Raw genomic sequence first — 25,547 nt, 5'->3', positions numbered from 1 at the left:
GGCAGTCTTACCCATGATTGGGGTTTTGAGTGATGAACCAGGCTGAGAGTTTTAAAGGCCTCAGGAATCTTTTGCAGGTGTTTAGAGTTAACTCGTTGATTCAGATGATTAGGTTCATAGCTCGTTTAGAGACCCTTTTAATGATATGCTAATTTTGTGAGATAGGAATTTTGGGTTTTCATGAGCTGTATGCCAAAATCATCCATATTAAGACAATAAAAGACCTGAAATATTTCAGTTAGTGTGCAATGAATCTAAAATATATGCATGTTAAATTTTCATCATGACATTATGGAAAATAATGAACTTTATCACAATATGCTAATATTTTGAGAAGGACCTGTACACTGCTGCACAGATGCTTAAGTTTGGAAAGTATGCTTCAAAGTACTTAAATACCACTGTTGTTCTGTGCTTTAATTAAAACAATTATCTGTCACCAGCTTGAAAGCTCAGTGGAGGAGTCACTCAGTTTTTCTATAATTTACCTGCTCAGCTTTAAAGATTTTATTCTCAAGAATGTAAACATTTGTTAATAAGTTTGAAGGATCTTTATCCTCCCACAACAGGTGAGAGGCAGTTTAGTTAGTTGATTAAAGGAAATGTTGGCTGCAGTCACTGCTGGGTCACAATATGCCATATTATAACAAACATTGTTGACATTTAAAAGCTCCCTGCTAAACACTGCCACATTTTTATGTTTAAAATTAACAGCTACAAATGTTTAAAGTGGGGGGCTGCAACCTACTGCTCTGGGGCCACACACAGCTCCTTGACCTTTCTGGATGAATTTCAGTGACAAACATTATGTCAAGATGTGGTTTTGACTCGGACCAAAGTGCAGACAAAAGCTGGGCAGCAACATGTTGTAAAAAGTCTTCAGCTTTATTTCCAGAGATTTTCCAAAGAGACTAATCAAGGCACTGTAGATACAAACAAAGGTCCAGATGCAAAAACTTACAAGAATTACAAGAACTCAGCACAAATACATGGGTAGAGAACAGGAGGAGCCAACACCAAACTAACTAATATACTGTGGAAAGACAAAGGCAGGTAATCAAGGGAACAGAGAACAGGTGTGACAAGGAGGCAGGGAAGCAGAAGGAACAGGTGAAACAAATACAAAGGCTGAGGAAGAGTGAAAGGAAGAAACAAACAGAAAACACAAACTAAGCAAGAGCATAAAGCAGAGGAGGAAATAAAGAACTAGAATAACTATGAACTAAAGTAAACAGAGAAACTAAAACAATAACCTAAGAAATAAACAAGAGCCCAAAAGAATCTAAATTACAAAATAAACAAATGTAAAAAATAACTAAAGCTGGAATAAGAACAAATACCAAACCATAACTAAACACAGAGATACTAAATAAGAATCCAAAGGTGAATAATAATAATAATAATAATAATACAAAAAATAATAAGAAAGCAACAACAAAAAGAACTAAGAGTTAGAGGAACAGAGTACACACAAGGAGATGGTAGGGGGAGGAAAAGAAACAAATAAACATGATGCAAAAACCAAAATAGAAACATTTAGACAAAATAAACCCTCACCAGACACCAAAACCAAAGCCCAAAATGTCACACCGTGACACATTACAGATAAATGAAAATTATAATAAAATAAAAAATTATTTTTAAGTAAACAGGAAATAGTGACTTTACATTTTCTTTTATCTGTATTAACTGCATATAAGTTAACAACAGACTATTTCCATTATTTACAAAGGACTCAACTAACTTCATTCTATCCTACATTGTATATTTTTACCCTTTTTATAAAAGTTTTCTTTAACTTCAAAATATAAATTAAACAGCCATTGTTTCATTTTACAATAAAAATCTACTTTTTATATATTTATGAAACTCGACAATTTTGTTTTTTCTTCTTTTTTTTCCCCAAGGATAAAGTTGCTTTTGATTCTTTAGATACTTATTTTATTGTTGAGCCCAGGGGAGTTTGTGACATTGTCCAGTTGAGTGGTTGCCCAGGGCGGCATAGAAAGGAGCACAAGCACCAGATTAAAAAAAATATAACTTATCTGCCAGTTGCATCTTGACAGGTTTTCCATTATTTTTTGACAGGTGCAGTCTGCAGGGAGATGGTGCTTGATGTTTTATGTGATTTGTGTGGGACTCCAATATTTATTTTGCCCCAGAATTTAGATCATTTCCCAATCACTTATTGTGCAATTTATGCAAGAACAGCCACTGGCTGAGTCTCCAGCAAATTTGATCTACACTAAACTTCCAGTGACATCAAAATACTGCAAAAAAACCAAAAAACAAAATCTTGTTACTTTTTACAAGAGCTATTTTACCTCATGCCGTGGTTTGATTAAAAAGGCACTTTGTAGGTTTGCAGGATTCCAAAGTTTACACCAAATCTAAACTCTATGAGTTGGGTCAAACATTTTGGGCATCCTTTCATAAGTTTCTGAAAATAGTTTACTGAAATTTCTGGCCTTTACTCCAGACAGAACTGGTGTAACTGTGTCAAGTTTGTTGCCACTTTGCTCAAAACACCTTTTCAACTCTGAACACAAATTTTCTATGAGACTGAGATCAGGGGTTTGTGATGGCTACTCTAAAACATTGACATTGTCAGTATTAAACCACTTTGTAATTAATCTAGTGGTATGTTACAGCGGTGTGTGCCAGCTGAGCCCTCCCAGCTGATGTTTTGACATGTTGCTTTTATGTTTAATAATATAATGTCTAAAAATAATATTTTCCTCACTAGTCTGGCATTTAGGGAAGAGGAAAAAATGAGAAACATTTATTAATTTAATGTCAACAAAGTAAGAAAACAAAGTTTACATGTCTTCTTTGCTGTACAGGTTTTAACTTCCTTGTCCTCATGACATCTTCGCACACTCTTCAATTTTTACCCAGTCAGCAGATCAAACAGACACAAGACATTTTGAATATAATTAAATGTGTAAAAACATTCTTTTCTTTATACTTAAAGAAAAATTATATTGCTGGAGGTAATATTACTGACGAAACATAGAATGCACAATTTATAAAAACATAATGTGTTTCTCTAGAAGATTTAACAGTTGAAATGTATTCAAAATACAGACCCATTCAAAAAAGTAGGATATTACTGAAAAGTTAATTGAGTTCAGTAACTTAATTGACTTAGTAAAACACATAAAAAGCATTAATTACAGACAGATTTATGTTTCAAATGATTTTCTGCTTAAAGCTAATAAAAACATAATATTAGATAACATTAGAATATTACATCAGACCAGTAAAAAACATTTTTAATGCAAACATATGAGCTTAATGAAAACTATGTTTAATACCTGCTTAAAGGTTGTTATTTTCAGGTACATTTAACAAATGAGACTGAACAACTCTGAATTTCTTAGAAGGGGCCAGCAGTAACTGTAAAACTCAGAAGATTTGGTGACGAGTTGCTGTAGAGTCGAGGTTGTTCTAGGTGGTAGAAGGTGACACTCAGCTGCATACTCCTCCAGCAAACCAAGCAACAGTTCTGTAATTAAACAGGGAAAGGAAGAGAGACTCCCTATATAAATCATGTTGTCATTGGGTGGCAGCTCTCAATGCATCTATATGTATCAATTTACATAGTGGTGTTTAAAGTCAGTCCTCAAGAGTCCTGTATGTTTTACTTCTTTCCCTGGTTAAACACAGCTGAACCAAATGATGGTTCATTAGCAGGCCTCTGCAGAGCTTTATGACATGCTGAGGAGGTAGGTGGACCATTTGAACCATCTATGTTGGAACAGCCAAACACTGGCCAGACACCAGACCTTGAGAACTGGAGCTGGACACCCATGCTCTAGAGCCACATTCACCCATTCACACTCACAAACACGCACACATTCATACACCGATGCACAGACTGGTAGGCAATTTGGGGATAAGTGCCTTGCCCAGGGGCACATCGACAGGGAGTTGGGGTCAAACGTACAACTTTTGGGGACTACTTTTCCCACTGAGCCACCTCACCTGATTGTGGGTTAATTGTCTTTATTAATTTTCATATAGTTAAATGCTTGAATTCAATTCAGTGTCTTTGTTTTGTACACAGCTCTGTTGGTTACAATCTTTAGGCAAATGAGGTCAAACATTTTAAATCCTCCAATTTCTATACTTGCTTGGATAAGAGCTTCACCTCTCTTTCTCTGTGTTGAAATGTTAAAAATGTTTCCCCTATTTGCGTAGAGAGGCACTGTTGGAGAGTGTTACACAAAAGCTGAGTGAAGTCCAACCTCTGAAGTATCACAATGTAAGAGGAAATGATTTAATCTGGACCTTTTCCCTGTGGGACATAAAGAACGCAGCAACTGCTAAAGGAGAATGAAAAAAAAGAAAAAACAGTTTTAACAGTGCATAATTGGGAAATGGAAGGAATATTATGGGTAGTTTTCAGTTATGTTTAACCATACGAATTTGAAAAGTTTGTATTCAGCCACCTTCACTCTGATACCTCAAAATAAAATCCAGCGCTGTGTTGTACCTTCAGAAGTCACCTAACAAGTGAAAAAGTTTAACAGGAATGAATACTTTCCAAGCATTGAAGTTGTATTTATTATAATTTAACCAAATCTAACTGCACTGGTTACATTAATTCCAAATTTTAAATTATAATAAACAATGCATTTCATACTGAAGCTCTGCAATCAGAAATGTACTCGTTGCTCAACACTGAGGAATGCCTTGACATAACTCACAACTGTTCTGGAAAAGGCCAGAGATGTTGAGGCTTAAGTGCGCATGAATGCTGGTTTGAGATCAAAATCTTTCTGAGAGCTTCTTCAGTAAGCTGAAGAGCACACCTGCCACACAATAGACAAGGCCGAACATCGAGGTCACTGTAAAAGTGCACGACACAGACACTTGATTGTAATCTTTGATGTGGAAAACAGACTTATGGCTCACTCTCACACTTTGTACCTCTGAAAGCTAATTGGCTTCTGTGTGGGAGACGGATGGTGCAGCGAGGGTGTGGAACTTCCTGGAATTGAAAGAGCTGAGGAGGATTTTCCAGACGGGTTTACACATATTTTCCATTTAAGCTTTATTTGAGGTTTACTCCTTCATGAAAGACTGACAGCTAAAAAATGTCTTTGTCTTTTAGTAAATCTGATCAGACACCAAGTAGCTGAGAATCTGAGTAGCTGAAGAACATACAGCAGATGTCATTTTTTCTCCATAATGCTTCTACTTCAACCTTTTTATTTTTATTTGTAAAAATACCCGTATCTGCTCTTCAACAGTTTATCTTTTTTAATATATATATATATATACATATAGATTTGTACACATATTCTTCCTTTGTTCTATTCTCATATTCTTCCTTGGTCAGGGACACATTTGATGTGAGACAGAAAAGTAAGTTAAAGTCATAAATCATAAAGTACATTATTCGTTTCATTTTGCTGTTAATAAATAAATGTGGAAAAAAATATGATACAACTGCACAATATTAAGGTCTCTCTGTGATCCATACGGTTTCTAAGCATGAACTTAGACTTGTGAATACACCCAACTAAACCATGATTTAGCTGCAAATAAAAAAAAACAGGAGGACTTAATAAGAGACCAGGCTGAATGCTATTTGCAACACAAGCCGATAGAAATGTATTTTATGTATTCAGACACTAAACAAACATATTTCCTTTATTTTTGTAGCTTTATTTTAATATTTAGCCACATTCTTGAGGTTTCTATCCCTTGTATTGAATTTTTCTGACTCAGTAATTAAAAAGTCATATTATTAAATGACATGCACTATAGGCTGCAATGCAAAGTAGAGACCTGCTTTAACTTGATATGTTTGGCACAGAAAAATGAGAAATACTCATTAATAGAGCAAGACGTTTTCTCTTGTTTGCATGTGCATCTACATGTTTGCATAAACTGTGTTACAAGCTAATGCTAGGTTTAACTTGTGTGGCCTGCACGTTGTTATTAAAACACTACAGTTTCACTTCTATGTAAATTTCAATAGCTTGTTAAATACAACCTATAAAACACTTTTTGTTAATTGTGTGCTAATATGTTAGAGGACTGAGTAACAATAACTGCTAGGTGGCTGCTTAGCTCAAAATCCTAATGTTTGAAGCCTAAAGCTAGCTTGATTTATTCTTGGAAGTCACAATTTTCAGGTTCTGAGTTGAAAAAGTGGCTGACATGCAACTAAAATGTAGGCTAGTGTGGAAATTGGAGCAATAAACTAATCATTAGCACTATCAGTGTTCATCTGATTAAATCAATGGCTTACACATAATACTGCACAATCCCTGTTTGTTAACCTATTCATTTAATGTTTAAATCCCTAGTTGCTTGGCTTGTATGACCCTAAAGTTAGTTAGCCTGGTCACTGAGCACAACAGTTAACTAGAAACCTGCAAGCAGCTTTGAAGGCCCTCGCACCCCTCAGCGCAACTCGGGCTGTTGAGCGACCGCAGGAGCCTGGCATCAGCTCATACACACCACCAACGATGACACCGCTTCACTTCAACACGTCGTCACTAAGTGGTACTGTGAGCAACATGTCATATGATCTTCGGTCATGCAGAGTTTCAGTGTGGCAAAAAGCATTCAAAATTTCGAGTAAATCGGACCTTCCAGAAGGACGCTGTAGTCGCTTGTTTGTTTGTGGGCGGGGCTAAAACAAAATCATCAATTGACTGTGTCAAAATGTCCATCATTAACTCATGATCATGTATACTACATTTGAAGTGGATCCGATGATGAATGAGGGAGATATAGTCCTTGAAGTGTCCAAGGGGGCGCTGTTGATCCAGATTTAAATGTAATCCAATAGAGCTGTTTGGGGGCTGACAAAGATCAAGCATATTCAGTTTGGAGTGATTCGGACCATGCATGTGTAATTTAGAGCCAAACGTTTGGCTGTGGCGTGACATCAGAATTCGCCACGCCATCATAGCCACACCCTCCAGCTAAAGCAGTAAGTACTGGCGACTGTCTAAGACCATCATGTTATCTGTTACTTGGGACAGTTTCACATTGATTAGGTGAAGAACATCAAACACTGATTCTGTAAAGGAAAACGGGACACTTTCTGTTGTCAGGGGGCGGGGCTTCGATGATGTCAGCATCTGACAAGTGAATATTGTTGAGGCCTAGAGGCAGATCAATCCCAGAAGGTTTCATTTGTCTGTGACTTTCCTTGTAGGAGCTATATCAATTTAGTGTTTTATGGTGAGAAGTCATATTTTGAGGCGTGGCCACGCCCACACGCTTTCATGTATCAAAATGTTTTTGATAACTTTTAATCCCCGGTGCCTTAAGAGTATACTGAGTGATTTTGAAGTCTGTAAGTCCAAAGCTATAGGAGGAGTTCGCTCAGATATGCGTGCTAGAAACGGTCAAAACTGGGTCAAAATGGCAACTTCAATCCAAAATGGCCGACTTCCTGTTGGGTTTGGACCAATGCTCCAATATACTTTTTTCCAGAGAAGTTACATATGTGTACCAAATTTCAGAATCCTCGGTCAAAGCATGGCTTGGGGCTGATTTTTTCTAATTATTTAGGGGGCGCTGTGGACGAATTAGGCCACGCCCACCGAATATGTCATCAGATATCTGTTGGGGACTGGACAAGGATCAATCACATTGAATTTGTTGCAGATCAGATGATCTATGTGGAAATTAGAGGCAAACGTATGGCCATGGCGTGACGTCTGAATTCGCCGTGCCGCCATGGCCACGCCCTTTTATGAAAAGTCACTGTGCCTCAAACGAAGTTAGACCCACTAGTTATCTGTGTTCTGAAACACTTTCAAGTTGATTGGGTCAAGAGGGTCAGAGAGGCATCTTTCCAAGTGAAAAAAGTGACTTCCGGTTCTGAGGGGGCGTGGCTTTGATGATGTCAGCATATGACCCCATAGGATTGTCGGGAACCCGAAGGTCCTCCTTCATGCCAACTTTGGTGTGATTTGGAATTTTTTTGGGAAAGTTATTGCAATTTTTCACTTTTGGCGCGAACGTCAAGTTCGTGCCCCGGCCACGCCCCCTAAACATGGCCGAAAACTCAAAATTTTTATAACTTTTAACCCCCCATGCCTTAACTGCATATTGACCAAATATGAAGCCGATAGGTCAAAATCCCTAGGAGGAGTTTGTTAAAGTTCGAGGTGAGTGAAAGTAAAAAATGGGCAAAAATCGGCCTTTGACCCAAAATGGCCGACTTCCTGTGCATTTTAGTGCATACCCCCAAGAGACTTTTTTTCTTGGTTTGAGGAGTTCTAGCATCGTGCCAAATTTCATATCTGTACGACTTACGGTTTGGCCTATCTCACGTTTGGGGGTGTGGCTAAGTGGTTTGGCCACGCCCACTGACGACGACATTAAAGAACAAAAATTTCACGCGGGGGACAATTTTGGGTAAAATTTGGTGAGTAGTGGGATATGGCAAAGTCCCCATATTGCCCCGCCAAAAGTCCCCGGAATAATAATAATAAGAATTCGAGCGATTACAATAGGCCCTTGCAGTTTTCCTGCTCGGGCCTAATAAATTCCACCAGTTTTCCAGCGTACAGATGAAACATTGATAACTTGGTTACAACATTCCCAGTTTCCAAGTTTTTGCTTCTATTTGTAAAAGGAAGCTGAAAATGTATCATGGCTGCCTTATGTAGGAAATAAAGGGACCAGCATAAAATGCCTCCTCTGCAGTTCAGGCTTTCTCCTTCTTGTCTTGATGACATCACCAGTCAGCTGATCCATCAGACAAAAGGTATTTTTGATTTAAATCATATAAGGCAAATAATACTATGAGGTTCTGAAGGGAAAATATACTGTTGTAGATAATATTATGGGAAAATGACAATTTAGGAACATGTAGGAGTCTAAATTCATTCAAAACTTGTAGTAATTTTATGTATCATTTACTCATCACATGACAATGTTTTACAGTTTTATGCGTGGCAGGCAGCCATGAATTGTTACTGAAGGAGCTTATGTACCTAAAAGAAGTTTAATAACTGCACATTTGGCAACATAGGTAATCACCTACTGTTCATTTTTAAGTATAGGTGGCTGAGATATCTTCACTTAATAATTTGTACCATAATTCAGTAGACTTGGGTCCAAAGTCCAGTCATTAGCTAGCTAATGCTGTTTATGTTCAGTGTCTATATTTTGTTAAAATACTGCAGGGAACTTACCTGTCAACTTCCTTTTTAACACATAATACTAATATACTATAGTAATATGATAAATAATATTTGTAAATTGTGTGCTATTTTTTGGGGAACTCACGAACAGTAACAACTTTTGGCTGGTTAGCTTAAGGTGCTAATATTTAAAATTAGCTGTAATATGTTATGGCACATTCATTATTTGAGGTCAGAATTTCTACAATGTCCCATGAAGTCTTAACTCTGACTTGAAGGTTTCTCACCAACCTTGACCTCAAAATCTAATCTTCCAAAGTACACCACATTCTGTACGACCTTTGTAAGCGAACATGTTCCTTCATTGACTGAATGCTTTAAGCTTCCATTGCTAGTGTACTAGCCTGGTTGCTAAACACAGCAATCATCAAATTTCACTGATTGTCCTACTAGAACATGGTTAAGTAGGACATGCCAACATTCCCATCTCCAGGCTTTAGAGACAAACACAATGCACCATAACATACTGTGTTGCCTTTTATTGCTATTTAGGACCCAAATGCAGGCAGGAGGCAGGCAAAATTATGTTGACATGATTTAATAAAGCAATGAAATGACAACTTAGAAACACAGAGGATAAAATAAGAGCAGTAGGAATCATGAAAGGTTACATCAGAAGACTCCAGCGAGTCAATGAAGACTACATCATTACCTACTAATGGGCAATTATTACTGGAGCAAGGCATAAATCACCTGAATGCCCTACAGTTGCTAGTCATGCAGCTCCTCTAGCATGATTAGAGGAGCTGATTGAAAAATTACTTGCTGACAGGATAAATACACAGGGGAACTAAGGGATCAGGTAACTACTGAAACACAGAAAAATACAGTAAATATGCTGAAAAAGTTCCTGAAATTACTAAAAACTCAAATAATCTAAACAAAAACAGCCTTTTAGTTAATTTTAGACTCAAGATTACCAAGTTGACATGATGAGCTATCAAGATGTTTCTTTTACCTGCCATGCAGTTGGGGAAAAAAATTAAACAATGTTGCATTCCCATTGTAAATGGAAATTAGAAAATGGATAATAAAGTGCAATTCCCTCTAAGGTAAAAAAATTCAATTTGCCAAGAGTATTTCTCACCAGCTCCAATCTAGAAATCCAGTACGACTGCTTTAAATGTAAAAAATTGGGATGGCACTTAAAATGCAGCAAAATATGTTCCATTTTTTTGTATTTGTGCTTTCAGGCAGTAAGGCCACTAAGCACTATATGAGTACATGAGTGCTACTACAATCACACGAAACCCAAACTTTGATAGTGTTTATTGGTCGCTGTTGCATTTTAGCTAATGAAAAGGTAAACACTTGCAGGTAGATGCATAAGGTTGATCATTTTGTTTTGTCATGAAACTTTAAAATTGAGCACTACAGACTTGTTAACCTACATGCCCAAACTGCCTTAGTTATAGCAAAACATGTAGGATCTTTTACAAAAAATGCCAATGCTTTTGTCATATCCAGTAATGCACTGAGACCACTGCAGTGAAAATATTTCATTATTTAAGCCTACTTCTTTGAAATGATAAATACCTCAATAAAGGATGTAGGAGAGAAATTCCAGAGTATATCTGTAGTTGTTTTCAACTGGGTCATGGAAAACACTCTCCAGACCTTTTCATTCCCTGTGGCCCCTCGGCTTTGTAGCCCCAACAAGGACTCGGGCCAACCTCATCTACCTGAAATCCCACCTTTCCTCGAGCTCTAGTTTCATTCACCGTGGGAAGTTGTAATTACAGCATTGGGTTACAGAGGGGATAAACATGGAACGGCTCGGCCTGTGCCTTTCTCAAAGGGCTCAGCTCTGACAGTGGATCCTGTGGCTGAAGCCAGGAAATGACTTGTTGGAGTAGGCTATCCGTGAACAGTGATGTGCAAATATCTCCCATCAGGATCAAAGGTAAGCTAGTGTGTGATGTGACAGGAAGGGAACCAAATAAAGTGGAAAGTGCTTCTTTGTTCTCTTTGTGTCTCTGCTCTGTTCTCTCTGACCCCCAGTCGGTCGTGGCAGATGGCCGCTCACCCTGAGCCTGGTTCTGCTGGAGGTTTCTTCCTGTTAAAAGGGAGTTTTTCCTCTCCACTGTCGCTACATGCATGCTCAGTATGAGGGATTGCTGCAAAGTCAACGCCAGTGATTGTCCACTGTCTCTACATGCTCATCCGGGAGGAGTGAATGCTGCAAGTCACTGACTGGATGCAATCTAATGGGTTTCCTTAGATAGAAAAACTTTTTATCCAATTTGAATAAATAACTAACTTTGACTGCACTGTTCAATGGTTGGGATTAATTGGAATGTATGTACCTGACTGTTGTGAAGTGCCTTGAGACAACATGTGTTGTGAATTAGCGCTATATAAATAAACTGAATTGAAACCAAATTGAATTGAATTTAATTGAATTGAAATATTACTGCTTCTAGAAGCAATCCAAAAACGTAAATTAGATTGGGTAGTTGATTAAGTTTTCAGACACATGAAAACAAGAAATTTCCACCAAAATATGTGGTCATATGTGATCTTATCTATCACATATGACCACTATGTAATAGATAAGATCACATAGTGGTCATAAAAAAAACCTCACCAATGACCCATGAGATGTGTCAGATGCTAATGTATTCTGTGATTGTATTCTGGCTCTAAAAGACTCTTGAGATATCTTTGTTTATTAGATAGACACCGGTCCTATAGCCAAGTTGTAGCGAAGAGTATGTCATGTCATATTGTAGGCAACACCGCCATCTAGTGACCAACATCCTGCATAAATCTGAGATTTAGGATGGGCCTGTAAGGTTCATGAGTCCGTCTGCAGATTCAAGCAGGGAAAAGGGAAGTCCACTGGTGAATGCAGGATACAGGATTGCCCTATAAATGTCCATCCAGTATAAAGCAATTCATTTCAGAGGATAAAATACGACTAAAACGTAAGGGTCTGATTTACAGTGGACTGGATTAACGATGTGAAAAACAAACAAGTGAACCAAACACAACAGTCAGTGCCAAAGCCTAATAGACAGGAGGATGAAACCATTCGACCAGTCTGACGTTTGGACCTTTCTTATCACAATAGACCAGAAACCTCTGCTGTTCAATCAGGCTGCGTGTCTTGTTTGATTTTCTATGCTGAGATATTTGTTCAGTTAAGATGGGAGATTCAAAGATCGTAGCTGACATTTTTGCAGTTGACATGTAAAGAGAAAAGGTTATTTTTCTTCTGTTAGTCAGCATATTACGTTGTCAAAATGTTGTATGCCCTCTAAATGCAAACAAAAAACAGCTATTGATATATTCAAATAAAAAAAAAAACTGGGATTTAAATGCTCCATTAGCATAATAATGTACAGTTCTGGTCAAACGTTTACATATTCTCAGCTTGTGGTCATAAAAATGTTTGGCTATAAATGATGCATTTGAATGGTTGTTATTAGAGAATGATTATACAACTGGTGACCCGTCCAGGGTGTCCCCCGGTCCCCCGCGACCTTGTATGGAAGAAGCGGGTATTGAAAATGGATGGATGCATGGATGATTATACAATAACCAACTTGAAATCAGTTCAAAAACAAGAAGGTTTGGATTAATTAGGGATTTGTGGACCAATTGCACCTTCCTTTTTGTAGCCATTAAGCTGACGCTATAATTCTGGACGAATATTTGAGCAGTCTGCTTGATAAAATTGGTTAAACTACCTGACAGTGGGAAAAAAGGGAGATCACAGAGAGGATTCAGAGACAAAGGAAGACATGGAGGTGGTTGGAGTAACAGTAGAGGACGGAGGTGACAGGCTGAAAAATGGAGATCTGCTATGGAGACCCCTGAGAGTAGCATACAAAACAAAAGGTTTCTTATTTACGAAGAAAAAGTTTCTAATTACAGAAAATTTATGGGTTTTTTTTAATGCTTTTTGGCGCTTTAGAAATAATATTCATGAAATTTCCCACGGCTATTACTTGTGTCATTTCTTAAAAAGAAATGCATCAATGGTTAATTTAGGCTTTTAAAGGTCTATCACCACAGGATCTGCCACTGAAACATAAACATCAACAGTGTTGTGAGAGCCACACAAATGATAAAAGCTCTGATGTTATCAGAAACACCTAAACAATCTTTATTTGATAAGAGAAATGCTCTTCAATCTCAGCAGGTGTGATTGTCTCTGGCTGCAGGTTCTCAGGTCATAAAGCTGAGGCTGTAATTTATGACAGCTCAGCAGAGAGTTTTAAATTGAGATTTAGAGGAACAGCTGTTCTTTTTGCAGAGTGGACTGCAGATACAACACTTACAAACTCTCCCAGGTGAGACGTACTGCAGCTACATGTTCACCTACATGTTTATATCTAACGCTCTACACATTTTACCTGTGGCTTCATATATTTTTGCAGCCTAAACATGACTGTTTCGTACTCGCTTGAAGTGGCCAATGCCAGGTTTCATGGATTCTCCAGGCTGCTGTTCAGGTGGAAGGGAAGCATCTACAAGCTGATGTATAAGGAGTTCCTGGTTTTCTGTGCAGTGTATCTGTTTTTCAGTGTGTTTTACAGGTAAATTAACTTGTTTTACGTTTTCACTCGGCTCTTTACTGCAGCATCGCTGACGGCTCTTTCTTTATCCAGGTTCCTCCTCACGCCAAGGCAGCAGGATCTGTTTGAGCGGGTCGCTCTTTACTGTGATCAGTTCACCAACACAAACTTCATCCCTGTTCTGTTTGTCCTTGGTAAAATTCAGTCATCATCTTCGCCTTGATTTGAACATAAATTCCCTGTTAAATGTTTATCTGTTTGTCTTTTATATGTAGGATTTTATGTGAACCAGGCCTTCACCCGTTGGTGGGGTCAGTACACAAGTTTCCCTCTGCCGGACAACCTGATGATGGTGGTGTCAGGAAACGTGCACGGTGCCGACGAGAGGGGTCGTCTGCTGCGACGGACCCTCATGAGATACGCCAACCTATCTTCAGTCCTGATCCTGCGCTCCATCAGCACCAGAGTCCGCAAACGTTTCCCCACATTAGAGCACATCGTGGAGGCAGGTAAGAGCACTAGAAACTAAAGAAAAACTGCCTTTTATTGGGGTAAAAAGAGAGCATGCACAGCCCATTGTCTGTGAACCTTGGTGTGGACCCTTTTAGCCATAAAGATATATAATTTTGCTAATCTTTTTTTTTTAAACAATCTTTTTGTCCCTTTAATCACTTGCAGCCAGCTACCTGCCTATAAGCTGAAATGAAAACCATATTTCCAAGTAACTATATATCTCTTAAGTCTCTGTAAACATACATTTTCAGCTTTTCCCACAGATGCTCAGTTGGATTTGTGTTTCAGCTTTGACTGGACTTTCTAATAAGTAAATATTATTTGATCTAAGCCATTCTTTGTAACTCTGGATGTATGTTTAAGGTAATTCTCCTTCTGGAAGGTGAATCGCCACAAGCCCCAAGTCTTCTGTATTCTCTGAAAGGTTGTTCTTCAGGATTTCCCTGTATTTAACATCAGCTACCCCCTTATCAACTCTATCCAGCTTACCAGTCAGAGTTGACTAAAAGCTTCCCCACATAATAATGCTGTTGCTGCCATGTTTTGCCTTGAGGATGATGGGTTTAGGGAGGTGTGTAGTGTTAGTTTTGTTCTCGTCTTATTAGAGCACTGTCTTTGACATGTTTACTGCGCCTCCTGCATGGCTTGTTGTAAGCTTTAAGTTTTAGCAATGGTTTTCTTCTTTCCCTTCTTCCATGTCAGCCAGATTTGTGCAGTGCATGATAAAGAGTTGTTCTGGTTCATCCACCTGAGCTGTGGATCTCTGCGGCTACCTCAGAGGTGATATGGATATCTAGGCTGTTCCTCTGATTAATGCTCCGTGTCCCCTTTTTTTTTATAAGCTGACCCTGTTTTAAATCTCGCCACAGCTTTTTCCCTGATATATCTGCTGTGTTCCTTGGTCTTCAGGGTGATGCAATGTAATGCAGCAGAAACATAAAACTGAAACAGTTTGTTACAAATACCTCAGAGATACAGTTAAGGTTTATATTTACAGCACTAAGATAAGCTTTCTATAAATCATGATTATATTTGCCCACAGTTACCTGCACACATATTTTACAATGTCCTCCACATGAGGGCAGTATAGGTCCCATAACCTGTAAGACAGTCAGTCAGTCATTTTCTACCGCTTATTCCATAGTGGGTCGCGGGGGAGCTGGTGCCTATCTCCAGCAGTCTATGGGCGAGAGGCGGGGTACACCCTGGACAGATCGCCAGTCCATCACAGGGCAACACACAAACAACCATGCACACACTCATTCATACACCTAAGGTCAATTTAGAGAGACCAATTAACCTAACAGGCATGTCTTTGGACTGTGGGAGGAAGCCGGAGTACCCGGTGAGAACCCACGCATGCACGGGGAGAACATGTAAGACAGATGCATCCAAAATAAAGTAAAATTACAGTTAATGTTTATGTTTGAATACAACTTCCCTTGATATATCTAATGGGTATTTATATCAAGTCAGACTGGTGAAAGCAGCTGGGCTGATAAACTTGGAGCCTGAGGTTCATCAGCTAAAACAGACTGGGGCCCTTTCCAGAAATTAAAAGTAATGTCTGTTAATCATCATTATAAATCATTTCTGTTAATTAATTACTAGTAATTACTTGGTTTCTTTCATTTTATATCGCTCTTTTAGTTATATTTTGTTTTATTTAGAAATGGCATCGCTGCTTGAGATTTGAAGTAGTATCTGTTTCAGATTTGCGTTTATATTTTTACTATGTGAATACTTGGATAATTTTCACACCAATCATTTACTATTAACATTGATCAAAATAGTTGAAATAGGTAAAAAAAATAGAAGATAAAATATGTTTGTGTTACCAACATTTATGCAGGTTTCATGACAACACACGAGCTGAAGAATTTTGAGTCTCTGCACTCTGATTTCAACAAGTACTGGATGCCCTTGACGTGGTTCTCGAACCTGGCAGCCCAAGCCAGACAGGAGGGCCGAGTCAGGGACGACATCGCTCTCAGGTTGCTGATGGACGTAAGTGCTTTGTTATTCTGTGCAAACGAGGACAACTAAAACACAACTACTTCATGCATGACATAGTTCCTTTTTAACATATATACAGTACATATTAGCTTTTAAAGAGCCAGATTTTATTGCCATTTGTTAGTGGTCATTATCAATAATTCTTTTAACTTTGGCTGTTTTTTTCCACACAAAATCCTTACAAGACTTGAAATCTTGAAGAAGTGTTCATCAAGATTAGGTGGTTCACATGGTTGGAAGTAAAGTACTATAAATGTGAATAAAAACATATTTGATGTGTGGTTGTTTTCCTGCTGTGTCAATAGGAGCTCAACAACTACCGAGCCAAGTGCAGTCTGCTGTTCCACTACGACTGGATCAGCATCCCTCTGGTCTACACTCAGGTACATTTTGGAAACTCATCAAAATACTTAAAATAAAATCTGCTGTTTTTAAGGTTTATTTATTTATTTATCTGTTTATTTAATAGTGACAAGTATATACATTTTACATGACATGTACTATAGCATGTATTGCCATGGCTAATTTGCAATGCACACATTTAAGACACACCAAAACCCAAGGCATATAAATATTACATAATAAACTAGTCATGATCGCATGACTGACTTCTTTTAAAAACATGTTTGAGTATAAAGATGTTTTTCCAAACGTTTTGAAACAATATACTGATTAGTCAGCAGGCTGGCATAAAATAATAACAAGATGCTACTTAACAAGAAAATACTTTTGACTGATAGAGCTGACACAGTACAATCTTTTACAGAAAAATGGTATAGAAATGTTATAAATATTATTTTTAAAATTTAAGTGGTATGGTAACCTACTGTAGAAAACTCAAATGCTTTTAGGGTGTAAAGAACATTCTTGTAAATGGTAATATTAGATAATAAAATCAATCAAAACATCCTTAAATGTATAAGTATTAATAAAAGCATAATTAATAATTAGGTAAACTGCTGATTGTTTCCTGTTTAAGCTTCTTATTTTCCTCAGTTTTGTTTTGCTGAGGATCTCTAAGTGCTTAAATAGTTCAGTTCAGTTTTTCAATTCAGTTTATTTATATAGCGCCAATTCACAACACATGTTGTCTCAAGGCACTTCACAAAAGTCAGGTACATACAAATAGAAGGCAACTGGTCTTCTACTCCTGTTTCTTTGAGATGTTTTACCTCTCATCTAATAAGTTTCTTCAGTTCTGAACCTGAGTTGAAAGTATCAGGGTTATAAATTGGAGTCAGATCATTGTAACCCAAGACGTGTAACCACAACAATCCACATGTTGGCATCATTTGGGCCAATGGCTGGATTGTCAAGTGCAAACGGCCCGAAACACTGAACCAAACACAGGATAGTATGAGTGTCTCATGTGATCTTCACTGCCCTATTTGTGACCTTAAAGGCCCCTTTCGTGCAATTGTTTTGACCATAACATAATCCTAAAACTTACAACCTCTGATCAGAACTGAGGAAGCCTTTTGGATCCGAATGGAAGCATCTTTAAGAAACAAGAGAAGAAGTCCAATATATTTCCATTTAAGTACTTAGGATGGTCATGTCCTGGATTACTGAGAATCATCACCAACGTTTTGCTTAGGATGAACTCAAAGCTGAGGTGTATGTACTTATCCTGTGAGGATTTGTTTCTTTCTAATAGGTGGTGACCATTGCAGTTTACTCATTTTTTGCCTTCTGCGTGATTGGCCGACAATTTTTAAACCCAGAGAAGGGCTACAGCAGTCACAGATTTGACATATACATCCCTGTTTTCACCCTGCTGCAGTTCTTCTTCTACACCGGCTGGCTAAAGGTGACCTGACACCTCCACACTGCATCACAATTCTTCTTCGCTACATTTCAGGGAGGAAATTCTGTATTTTCTTTCATTTCTAAGCTTTTTTTTTAGGTGGAACTGCTGGGTCACTGGCTGCTATGGCGATAGCATTCCATGGTTGCTATGAAGCTAAGGTTTCCTAGCAACCCTGTCGTAGCTGTGGAGAGGGCGTAGCCCACAGCCAGGCAAAGAAAACACAAACAAACAAATATTTAAGCCTAAAATAAAACGTCACAATGTGAAAACTATGAGTAAAATTGACAAATGCATATTTTATTCACAGCTGTATTCTTATGAGTCTACAGTGTTTTATGTCGGAGATGCTACAGGTTAAAGGAATCTTTCAGAGCAGAAATATAATGGGGATGAAGTGCTTCAGCAGCAAATGCCAACTCTGTCATGTAAAGCCCAACTGTCTATGATCTATTTAAATGTTAAACAGTATTTCTACTGTAAAGTACGGCTGAGCTATGGTATTCCAAAAAGGACTAAGTCTTCTCATTTCCAAAGATGCTTTTGCAGATTTTGTAAACACATTTTGTATTTCTACCAAAAGTCAAAGCACAATATTGTCATGATCCACCTGTGTTAGGTTTTGTGTTTGTTTACTTTCTCTGCACAGCCAGGTTCCTCTCTGTTCGTCTCAGGTTATTAGATTTCTTCTGTTTAGTTTTTGGTTCTTCCTGGATTCTTGTGTTAGACGTGTTTAGTTATAATTCCTTCTAGATCTGGTTTCCAATTGTTTATGTCCTCTATTTAGTCCCTTTGTTTATCTAGACATGTCCTGTTTCCTTCCTCCTCCCTGTTCTCCTGCTCATTATTGTTTAATTAATCATTCTCTCCCTGTATTGTTCAGGCTCCTTTTTTTTCCACCTGTTTCTAAATCTCCTTATCAGCTCTCCTCCTAGTCCATTGATCCACATTCCCACTCCCTCTGTATTTAAGCTCCCTGGTTTTCACAGTTCGTCCCTGGTTCCTCATGTTATCACCACCTTATTTCCCCAAGATCGCCTTGATGTCATCCTTGCTATTCCTGAGACCTACCCTGTGTGCTCCTTGTTCCTGCCCTGCCATGTGTCTAGTCCTCCCTGTCTGTAAGTCTGCTGTTCAGCAATATTAAAATCACTTCTCTACTCACCATGCGGCACCCATCCTCCTGTATGCACTTTAGTCCTGCTTCACCTCCACCCATAATGACAACTATTATCAATCTGTTCTCTTTATGATTTAACGGGCTGTAATTACAAAGTAGCAAACCAAATAGTAATAAGGGTGGTTAGATGCTTCTGCATTGGCAGCCTTGTAAATCGGTTTCAATCAATTTGGAATACCATCTATGGCTGTGACTAATGATTATTCTGCTAATCAATAATCTGTCAACAATTTTTTTGATTAATCGATTAATAATCGGATAGCAAAAGGTGCTTAATAGGAGTTTTTTTACAGAATTTGAACCAGGTGAAACTAAAGCTAAGCCACCTGAGGAGTTGTAGATAGAACATATTTAGAGACAAAGAAGGTTTTTCATCAAAATGTATATATGTCTTTGTACAGTTTTGGCCTAATTATTGCTCTGAGTGGGTTGTTCTTTCGGCAAATAGCATGTTTTAGAGTCTGGATATAATGATCATTCATTTACAAAATTAGTTGACAAATATTTCAATAATTGATTACTCACAATTAATCTGATTAATTGTTTCCGCCCTAATACTATCAAGACTATAATCTTTCTAAATCAATAAAATTGTGTTAGTTAAAGTTGATTTTTTGCATCTCTGTTTTGTAGGTAGGAGAACTCATCATCAACCCTTTTGGCGAAGACGATGATGACTTTGAAACCAACCAGCTGATTGACCGAAACATTCAGGTTTGTATTTCAAAGCCTCGCTCTGATACAACCAGACCTTAATATGGAGTTTATTTTGGTTCCTATCTCCTGCAGGTTTCAATGCTGGCTGTGGACGACATGTACCAGAACCTGGCTCCGATTGTGAAGGACAAACACTGGAAGAATAGCCTCTTTTCAGTCCCTTACACCCAGTCGACAGCAGCGGAGATGCTCAGACCAGCGTTCAAAGGCTCCACTTTTGATATGAGGTAAGCAGACAGAGCTGAGCAGTAACTACAATTTATCATTAAAATAATTCCGATAAAAAAAGAAACAGCTTGAATTTGAGTGAAATAAATCTGGTTTATTTGAAATTAACAAACGTCAGTTTCATTTTACAGTTTTTCAGCATGAAACAAAAAATAGCTTAAAGTAAAACAGAAAAAGTACAATGCAACTGCTGGATACAATTCTGCAAGATATGAATTTAGGTTAGCTCCATTTAAATGTAAAATAATATTTTTCAAATTAATTTGATTAGAGACAAAACATTAAGCAATGTTACATTTAAAATAAATTGTTGTCCAGTCTAAAGAACCATTTCCCCAAGGCAAAACGTATTTAGAAGTTCCCTACATAAAAGTTGGGACAAAACATAACAAATTTGAATGAAAACACCTGATCCACATTCCCAGTTTTCAACCATCTTTAACCTTTCATCATATTATAAACATGCATATCTTACTTTTAACTCCTGTTTTTCTGTTTGACACAAAAAATAAGTGTCAACAAAGGAAATGAGATCTAGAGTCCCCATTTAGGATTTTTCAATTTCCGACAAGGACAAGAACATTTGGAAGTCAGATACGATAAAATTAATGACTTGGCTTTCTTTACATATACAGAAGGATTGAGTATTTGTTTTTCCTGCATTTTATTCCAGGTTATGGGTCCAAAGTAGCTAAATCTGGTTTTTCCAACTATAGTAAAGACCTCTGGCTCGTGTAACCGAATATATCCATTGGAGTGTGCTTCATCACAGACAAGCATAGATCTAATGTAAGAGGGTAAAAGGCCTTTCAGAGCTTTATAAATAAATAGTAACAAGTGGCTCTCACGCATCAGAGAGGGACAAAGCAATCCCATTCTATGATACAGTTCATGATGATCAGTATCATTTCCATTCCCTAGGAGAAGCTTTAAAGCAGAATGATAAACACCATCCAACTGTACAAGTCTTTCAGGTGCGGCATGCATGTACAAAATGTCACACTTATTAAAATTGTGCAAAATATAATTTTTAATAAAGATTTTTTTATTCTGTGACTGATTTTGAAAATAATCTATTTTTTCTTGCAAATCACTCGCTAGTGTTGTCACATGATGTTCAAAACTAAACTTCTCATCAATCCACAGCCCCAGATACTTGTATTTTGTGACTCTTTCAATATTTGTGCCATCCAAACTAGAGATGACAAGACTAGCATCCACATTTTCATCTGATGTAAAAATCATGTATTTTGTCTTATTTGCATTAAGAACTAGTTTATGTTTATTGAATTCATTTTGTAAATCACTGAAGCATTGCTGAAGGGTTGTGACTGCAGTTTGTACATCACCTGCACTGCAGTACAGAACAGTATCATCAGCGTACATGTGCACTTTACAACCTGTTGCAGATGAAGCTATGTCTTTCATGTAGATGTTGAACAAAACTGGCCCAAGGACAGAGCCTTGTGGAACACCATTTTCAACTCGTAGAAAATCCGATTTAGCTTCTCCAATGGAGACACATTGCTGTCTGTTTTGGAGATAATCTTTAAACCAGTTGAAAGCAGTTTTATCAAATCCAATACTGTGAATTTTGTGGAGAAGCACAGTGTGATCTACTGTATCAAAGGCTTTGGAGAGGTCCACAAAAAGAGCTGCACAGTGTTTACTATTGTCCACATCAGTAATAATATCATTTAAAACAACAGTGGATGCTGTCATAGGGCTGTGCTTTTCTCGATATGCAGACTGGTGTTCGGATAAAATTGAATTTTCTGTGAGAAACAATATTAGCTGTTTCTTTACCAGTTGTTCAAGAATTTTGGCCAAACATGATAGTTTAGAGATGGGCCTGTAATTATTAAGGTCAGATGTTTCACCATCTTTATGTTTGGGGGTTACGTAAGCCACCTTCCAGACTTCAGGAATGGTCCCAGTTGAAACTGAGAGGTTAAAAATGTGTGTAATGCAGGTAGCCACCAGAGGTGCCTCACTTTTTAAAAATGAAGGTTCAAGACCATCTGCACCAAGGGCACTATTCGAATTCATATGTAGCAATGCTTGGGAAACTTCTTCACAAGTAAATTCTTTCAACTCAAAACAATACCTTGGTGTCACCTCGGCATCATTTGTTTGTACAGGTGGTCCTTTATAGGTTTTTTCAAACAGCTTACCTGTATCTACAAAATGCTTATTAAAAGCTTCACAGATTTCTTTATGATCTGATATTGTGCGTTCATCTGCAATGACCAGTGGAGGGAGGAAGCGACAGGACCCATTTGCTGAGCGGTATCCCCCAGATCTATTCTGATTATAATTTGCATGGATGTGAGGTGCGTGCTTATTAACTACTGCATTGAAAGACGTTCTGAAATGATGTAAAGCTTGTTCAACATCTAAAATGTCCAAAGTGTAATAAGTATCACTGAATTCTCTTGCCATTATGCTTCTGACAAAAACAAGAGAGGAAAGCTAAAATATCCCACTTACAGTTAGAAAATAGTAGAAATGAAACTTAAAGAAAATCTAGTTTACTCTAATGTTTGTGGCACAAAAAAAGAGATGATGTGAGGTTTAAACACGTTAGTAAGATATGTTCTTTTTAAATCTATATGTTTGGCCTGGAGAAAGCAGGAAGCCCAAGTAACCTTTGATTTTGTGTCCAGCTGAAAATTCTCCAACTTCCCCTAGTCTTCTGGGTCCTACGAGACAAAATGACGTTTAGAAGTTAAGTCAAAGTTTATTTTTACCACATATTTAAAGCAGCGACAGTTAACCAAAGCGTTGAATAGAGTATAAAATCAATAGTAACTAAATGAAACAAAGTACAACTGTCTCTGGTATATTTGACCAACATATTGTTGGAACAACATAATCCTCAGCTGTTTCGTCCCAAAACAAAACAACAAACATCACCAGAAGAATAGCACACTTACAGGGAAGCATGGTGGTGGCAGCATGGTGGTTTTTGTGTAACCTCAGCCAAGGTACAGGGAGTTATAAACAGTTTCACTCAATGTTGACACAAAACCCAGAGGTGGGTGGAGAAACCCAAAATTGTAGTCAAGCAAGAAAAGTGTTACTTTATTATATTGAACTTTTACTCAAGCAGAGCTAAAAAAGTTTAATGTAGTAAAACTACTGGTGATGTTTTTTTTCAAGAAGTTACTCAAATAAATGTAACAAAGTAAATTTAACTAGTCACTATCCTCCTCTGGCAAATATTTAATGTAATTACCCCTTTTCTTCTTTTTTTTTTGCTCGCTTGCAATAATTTTTATTTGTATTTTGGAAGAATGGTAGTAATCCTGATTGCGGCAACAAAATATTTGGAGTATTTATTCCAAACATACCTCCATCAGACCTCCTTAAGTGTTTGGTGATAATGAAACAGAATAAAGTAAGGAATTAAAGTAATTAAATGTACTTACTGGTAATCTTTCTGGTAGATGTTTCCAAAGATATTTCACATTACACCACAGGAAATTCCCTCCTGGCTCTCAGCTGTGTGGTAGCTTGTGGTTTAGAGTGAACTGCAACATATGCATTAGCAATTTTCAGCGAAAGCCTACTTGTGTCAAAATTTCAAGCTAAATTGTCCTGTCATTTAGGCTCGATTACTGCTCAGGATCACAAGATGTGTTGTTCCGAAACCTAGAAGTCATAAAGTTTTACAGTGGACAGTCTATTCATTCTTCATCAGAGAGATGCACAACAATGTTTAAAATGGCAAGAAAATAAATGAAAATGTTGCAACAATATGACTGAGCTTTGGATGGTTTCACTAAAGTTCTATAAAATACTGAGATTTGTAGCTTGAATATTTTCCCATTTCTTTTAGAAATAAATATTGTACTATACATTTATACATTTTTTGTCATTTGAGTAGACGGATAGGGAGTGGGCGATTGTACGTCTGTAAAGATTTTCTTCCTTACTGGTTTCATATGTTAATTTGAATGTTACACAACCATCAGGAATATTTCCATGTTTAGTTTATTTTCTTTCCTTCTTTCCTTGTAAGGACTAAACAAAAAACAAGAGAAATTTGAACTTTTAATCACTGAAAGAAATGGTATACTGTATGTTTAAAATACTAAAATCTAAACAATTTAAAAATTTATGTATACCATACATAACCAGTTTTAAACTTTAAAAATTTAGCTGCAGTATTTTGTTACTCAAGAGAATAGAATATTTCATTTAAAGTAACGTCCCCTAAAAAATACTGTAACAATAATGTGAATATTTGACAATAAATTATGGACTAAAATCGGAATCTAACTTTACAGAACAATATTATCTTTACTGATACATAAGATAATGATGAAAAGTAGAAATTTCCATGAGCACCAATGTACTGAGGCCATTAACCTTCAACACAATTGCTCAGTTTAACAAATTTCAGTATAAGATGAAAAAAGCCCCTGTAAATCATAATGTTAATTCACTAATGTATCTTGACATCAATAGTAATAAGAATAGATGCAACATGCATACCATCTCAGCCCCACTCCTGATGGCAATATCAAATAAAATTCCTTGTTTGCTTAAATTTGCATGTGATTTGAATCATGTTTGTTTAGGTGAGACTTACGCCCAGCCAGCATGATGTTGAATGGGTTGTTATGGGCTTATGGGAGTTAAATCTCGATCCTGATTCCAAAGCATCCCTACCCCTTTACAGCCACATACTTCAATATATTTTATTGGGCTAATATTTCTGACAGACCAACACAGTAGTGTAGTGTACCACAAGTAGTGCATAACTGTGAAGTGGAAGGAAAAGAGTAAATTATAAAAACAAAAATGAAATAAAATAAAATAAAAACATTAATTATAAAAATTGTGGTTTTGGTTGTTTTCTTTGAAGTTGCATGATGAACAAAAGAGCTTCGCTTTGTGAGATTAAAAACAATTTTCTCTTTAAATCCAAACACATAACATATTCAAATCAAATAAAAACAAAGCATCAATTGTATGTCTAACACACTGAGCCATATTTGACCCTAAAATATTGAACACATTTGCAGAGTGAGTGCCGAAGATCTTGAGATTCATCAGCCAACAGACGTGCCTGTTAACATGCAGTATTTACCTTTGCGGGCCTCTCTGGCAGACGGGTTGGACAGCTTCTCTCAGAAGAGTAAGGGCATCCAGCGCAGCGGGAGTCTCCCTTACCTATTGGATGTGGTGACTCAGCACGAGGAAGATGAGGCTGTTGAAGCCAAACCAGACACAAATCCCATGAAAGACAAATAAAGTGAAATACTGGTAATTATTAAGATGTCTTAACACTCTTCACATGTAAGACTAAGGAAAATCTGTCAAATAAAAAAATGTTGAAACCTGTTTAGAGAAACGTCTGTTCTAATAAA

At 37.4% G+C, this 25,547-nt stretch overlaps 1 protein-coding gene across 2 annotated transcripts; it reads left to right on the top strand.

Annotated features, from left to right (window-relative positions):
* Nucleotides 1–10,971: 10,971 nt before the first annotated feature.
* Nucleotides 10,972–25,521, top strand: LOC124869620 (bestrophin-4-like). 2 transcript variants are annotated; one of them, XM_047367576.1, is made up of 10 exons: nucleotides 10,972–11,088; nucleotides 13,571–13,729; nucleotides 13,802–13,902; nucleotides 13,984–14,217; nucleotides 16,074–16,228; nucleotides 16,543–16,620; nucleotides 17,895–18,047; nucleotides 19,858–19,938; nucleotides 20,014–20,168; nucleotides 25,203–25,521. In XM_047367576.1, the coding sequence occupies exons 2-10, from the start codon at nucleotides 13,578–13,580 to the stop codon at nucleotides 25,429–25,431; spliced, it is 1,338 nt and encodes a 445-aa protein (XP_047223532.1). In that variant the 5' UTR covers nucleotides 10,972–11,088; nucleotides 13,571–13,577; the 3' UTR covers nucleotides 25,432–25,521. The 2 variants fall into 2 exon arrangements, with proteins under 2 accessions (XP_047223532.1, XP_047223533.1); XM_047367577.1 differs by lacking the exon at nucleotides 10,972–11,088 and adding an exon at nucleotides 13,454–13,483.
* Nucleotides 25,522–25,547: the final 26 nt, after the last annotated feature.

The sequence above is a fragment of the Girardinichthys multiradiatus genome, chromosome 6 (genome assembly GCF_021462225.1).
Source record: "Girardinichthys multiradiatus isolate DD_20200921_A chromosome 6, DD_fGirMul_XY1, whole genome shotgun sequence".
NCBI classification, from domain to species: Eukaryota; Metazoa; Chordata; class Actinopteri; order Cyprinodontiformes; family Goodeidae; genus Girardinichthys; species Girardinichthys multiradiatus.
This window is presented reverse-complemented; position numbering and strand designations above follow the sequence as displayed.

Coding starts and splice junctions, on each gene's coding strand:
- LOC124869620 (XM_047367576.1), top strand. CDS start 13,578: ATGACTGTTTCGTACTCGCTTGAAGTGGCCAATGCCAGGTTTCATGGA. Junction 13,903..13,983: donor CCCTGTTCTGTTTGTCCTTG/GTAAAATTCAGT, acceptor TTTTATATGTAG/GATTTTATGTGAACCAGGCC. Junction 16,621..17,894: donor TCCCTCTGGTCTACACTCAG/GTACATTTTGGA, acceptor TCTTTCTAATAG/GTGGTGACCATTGCAGTTTA.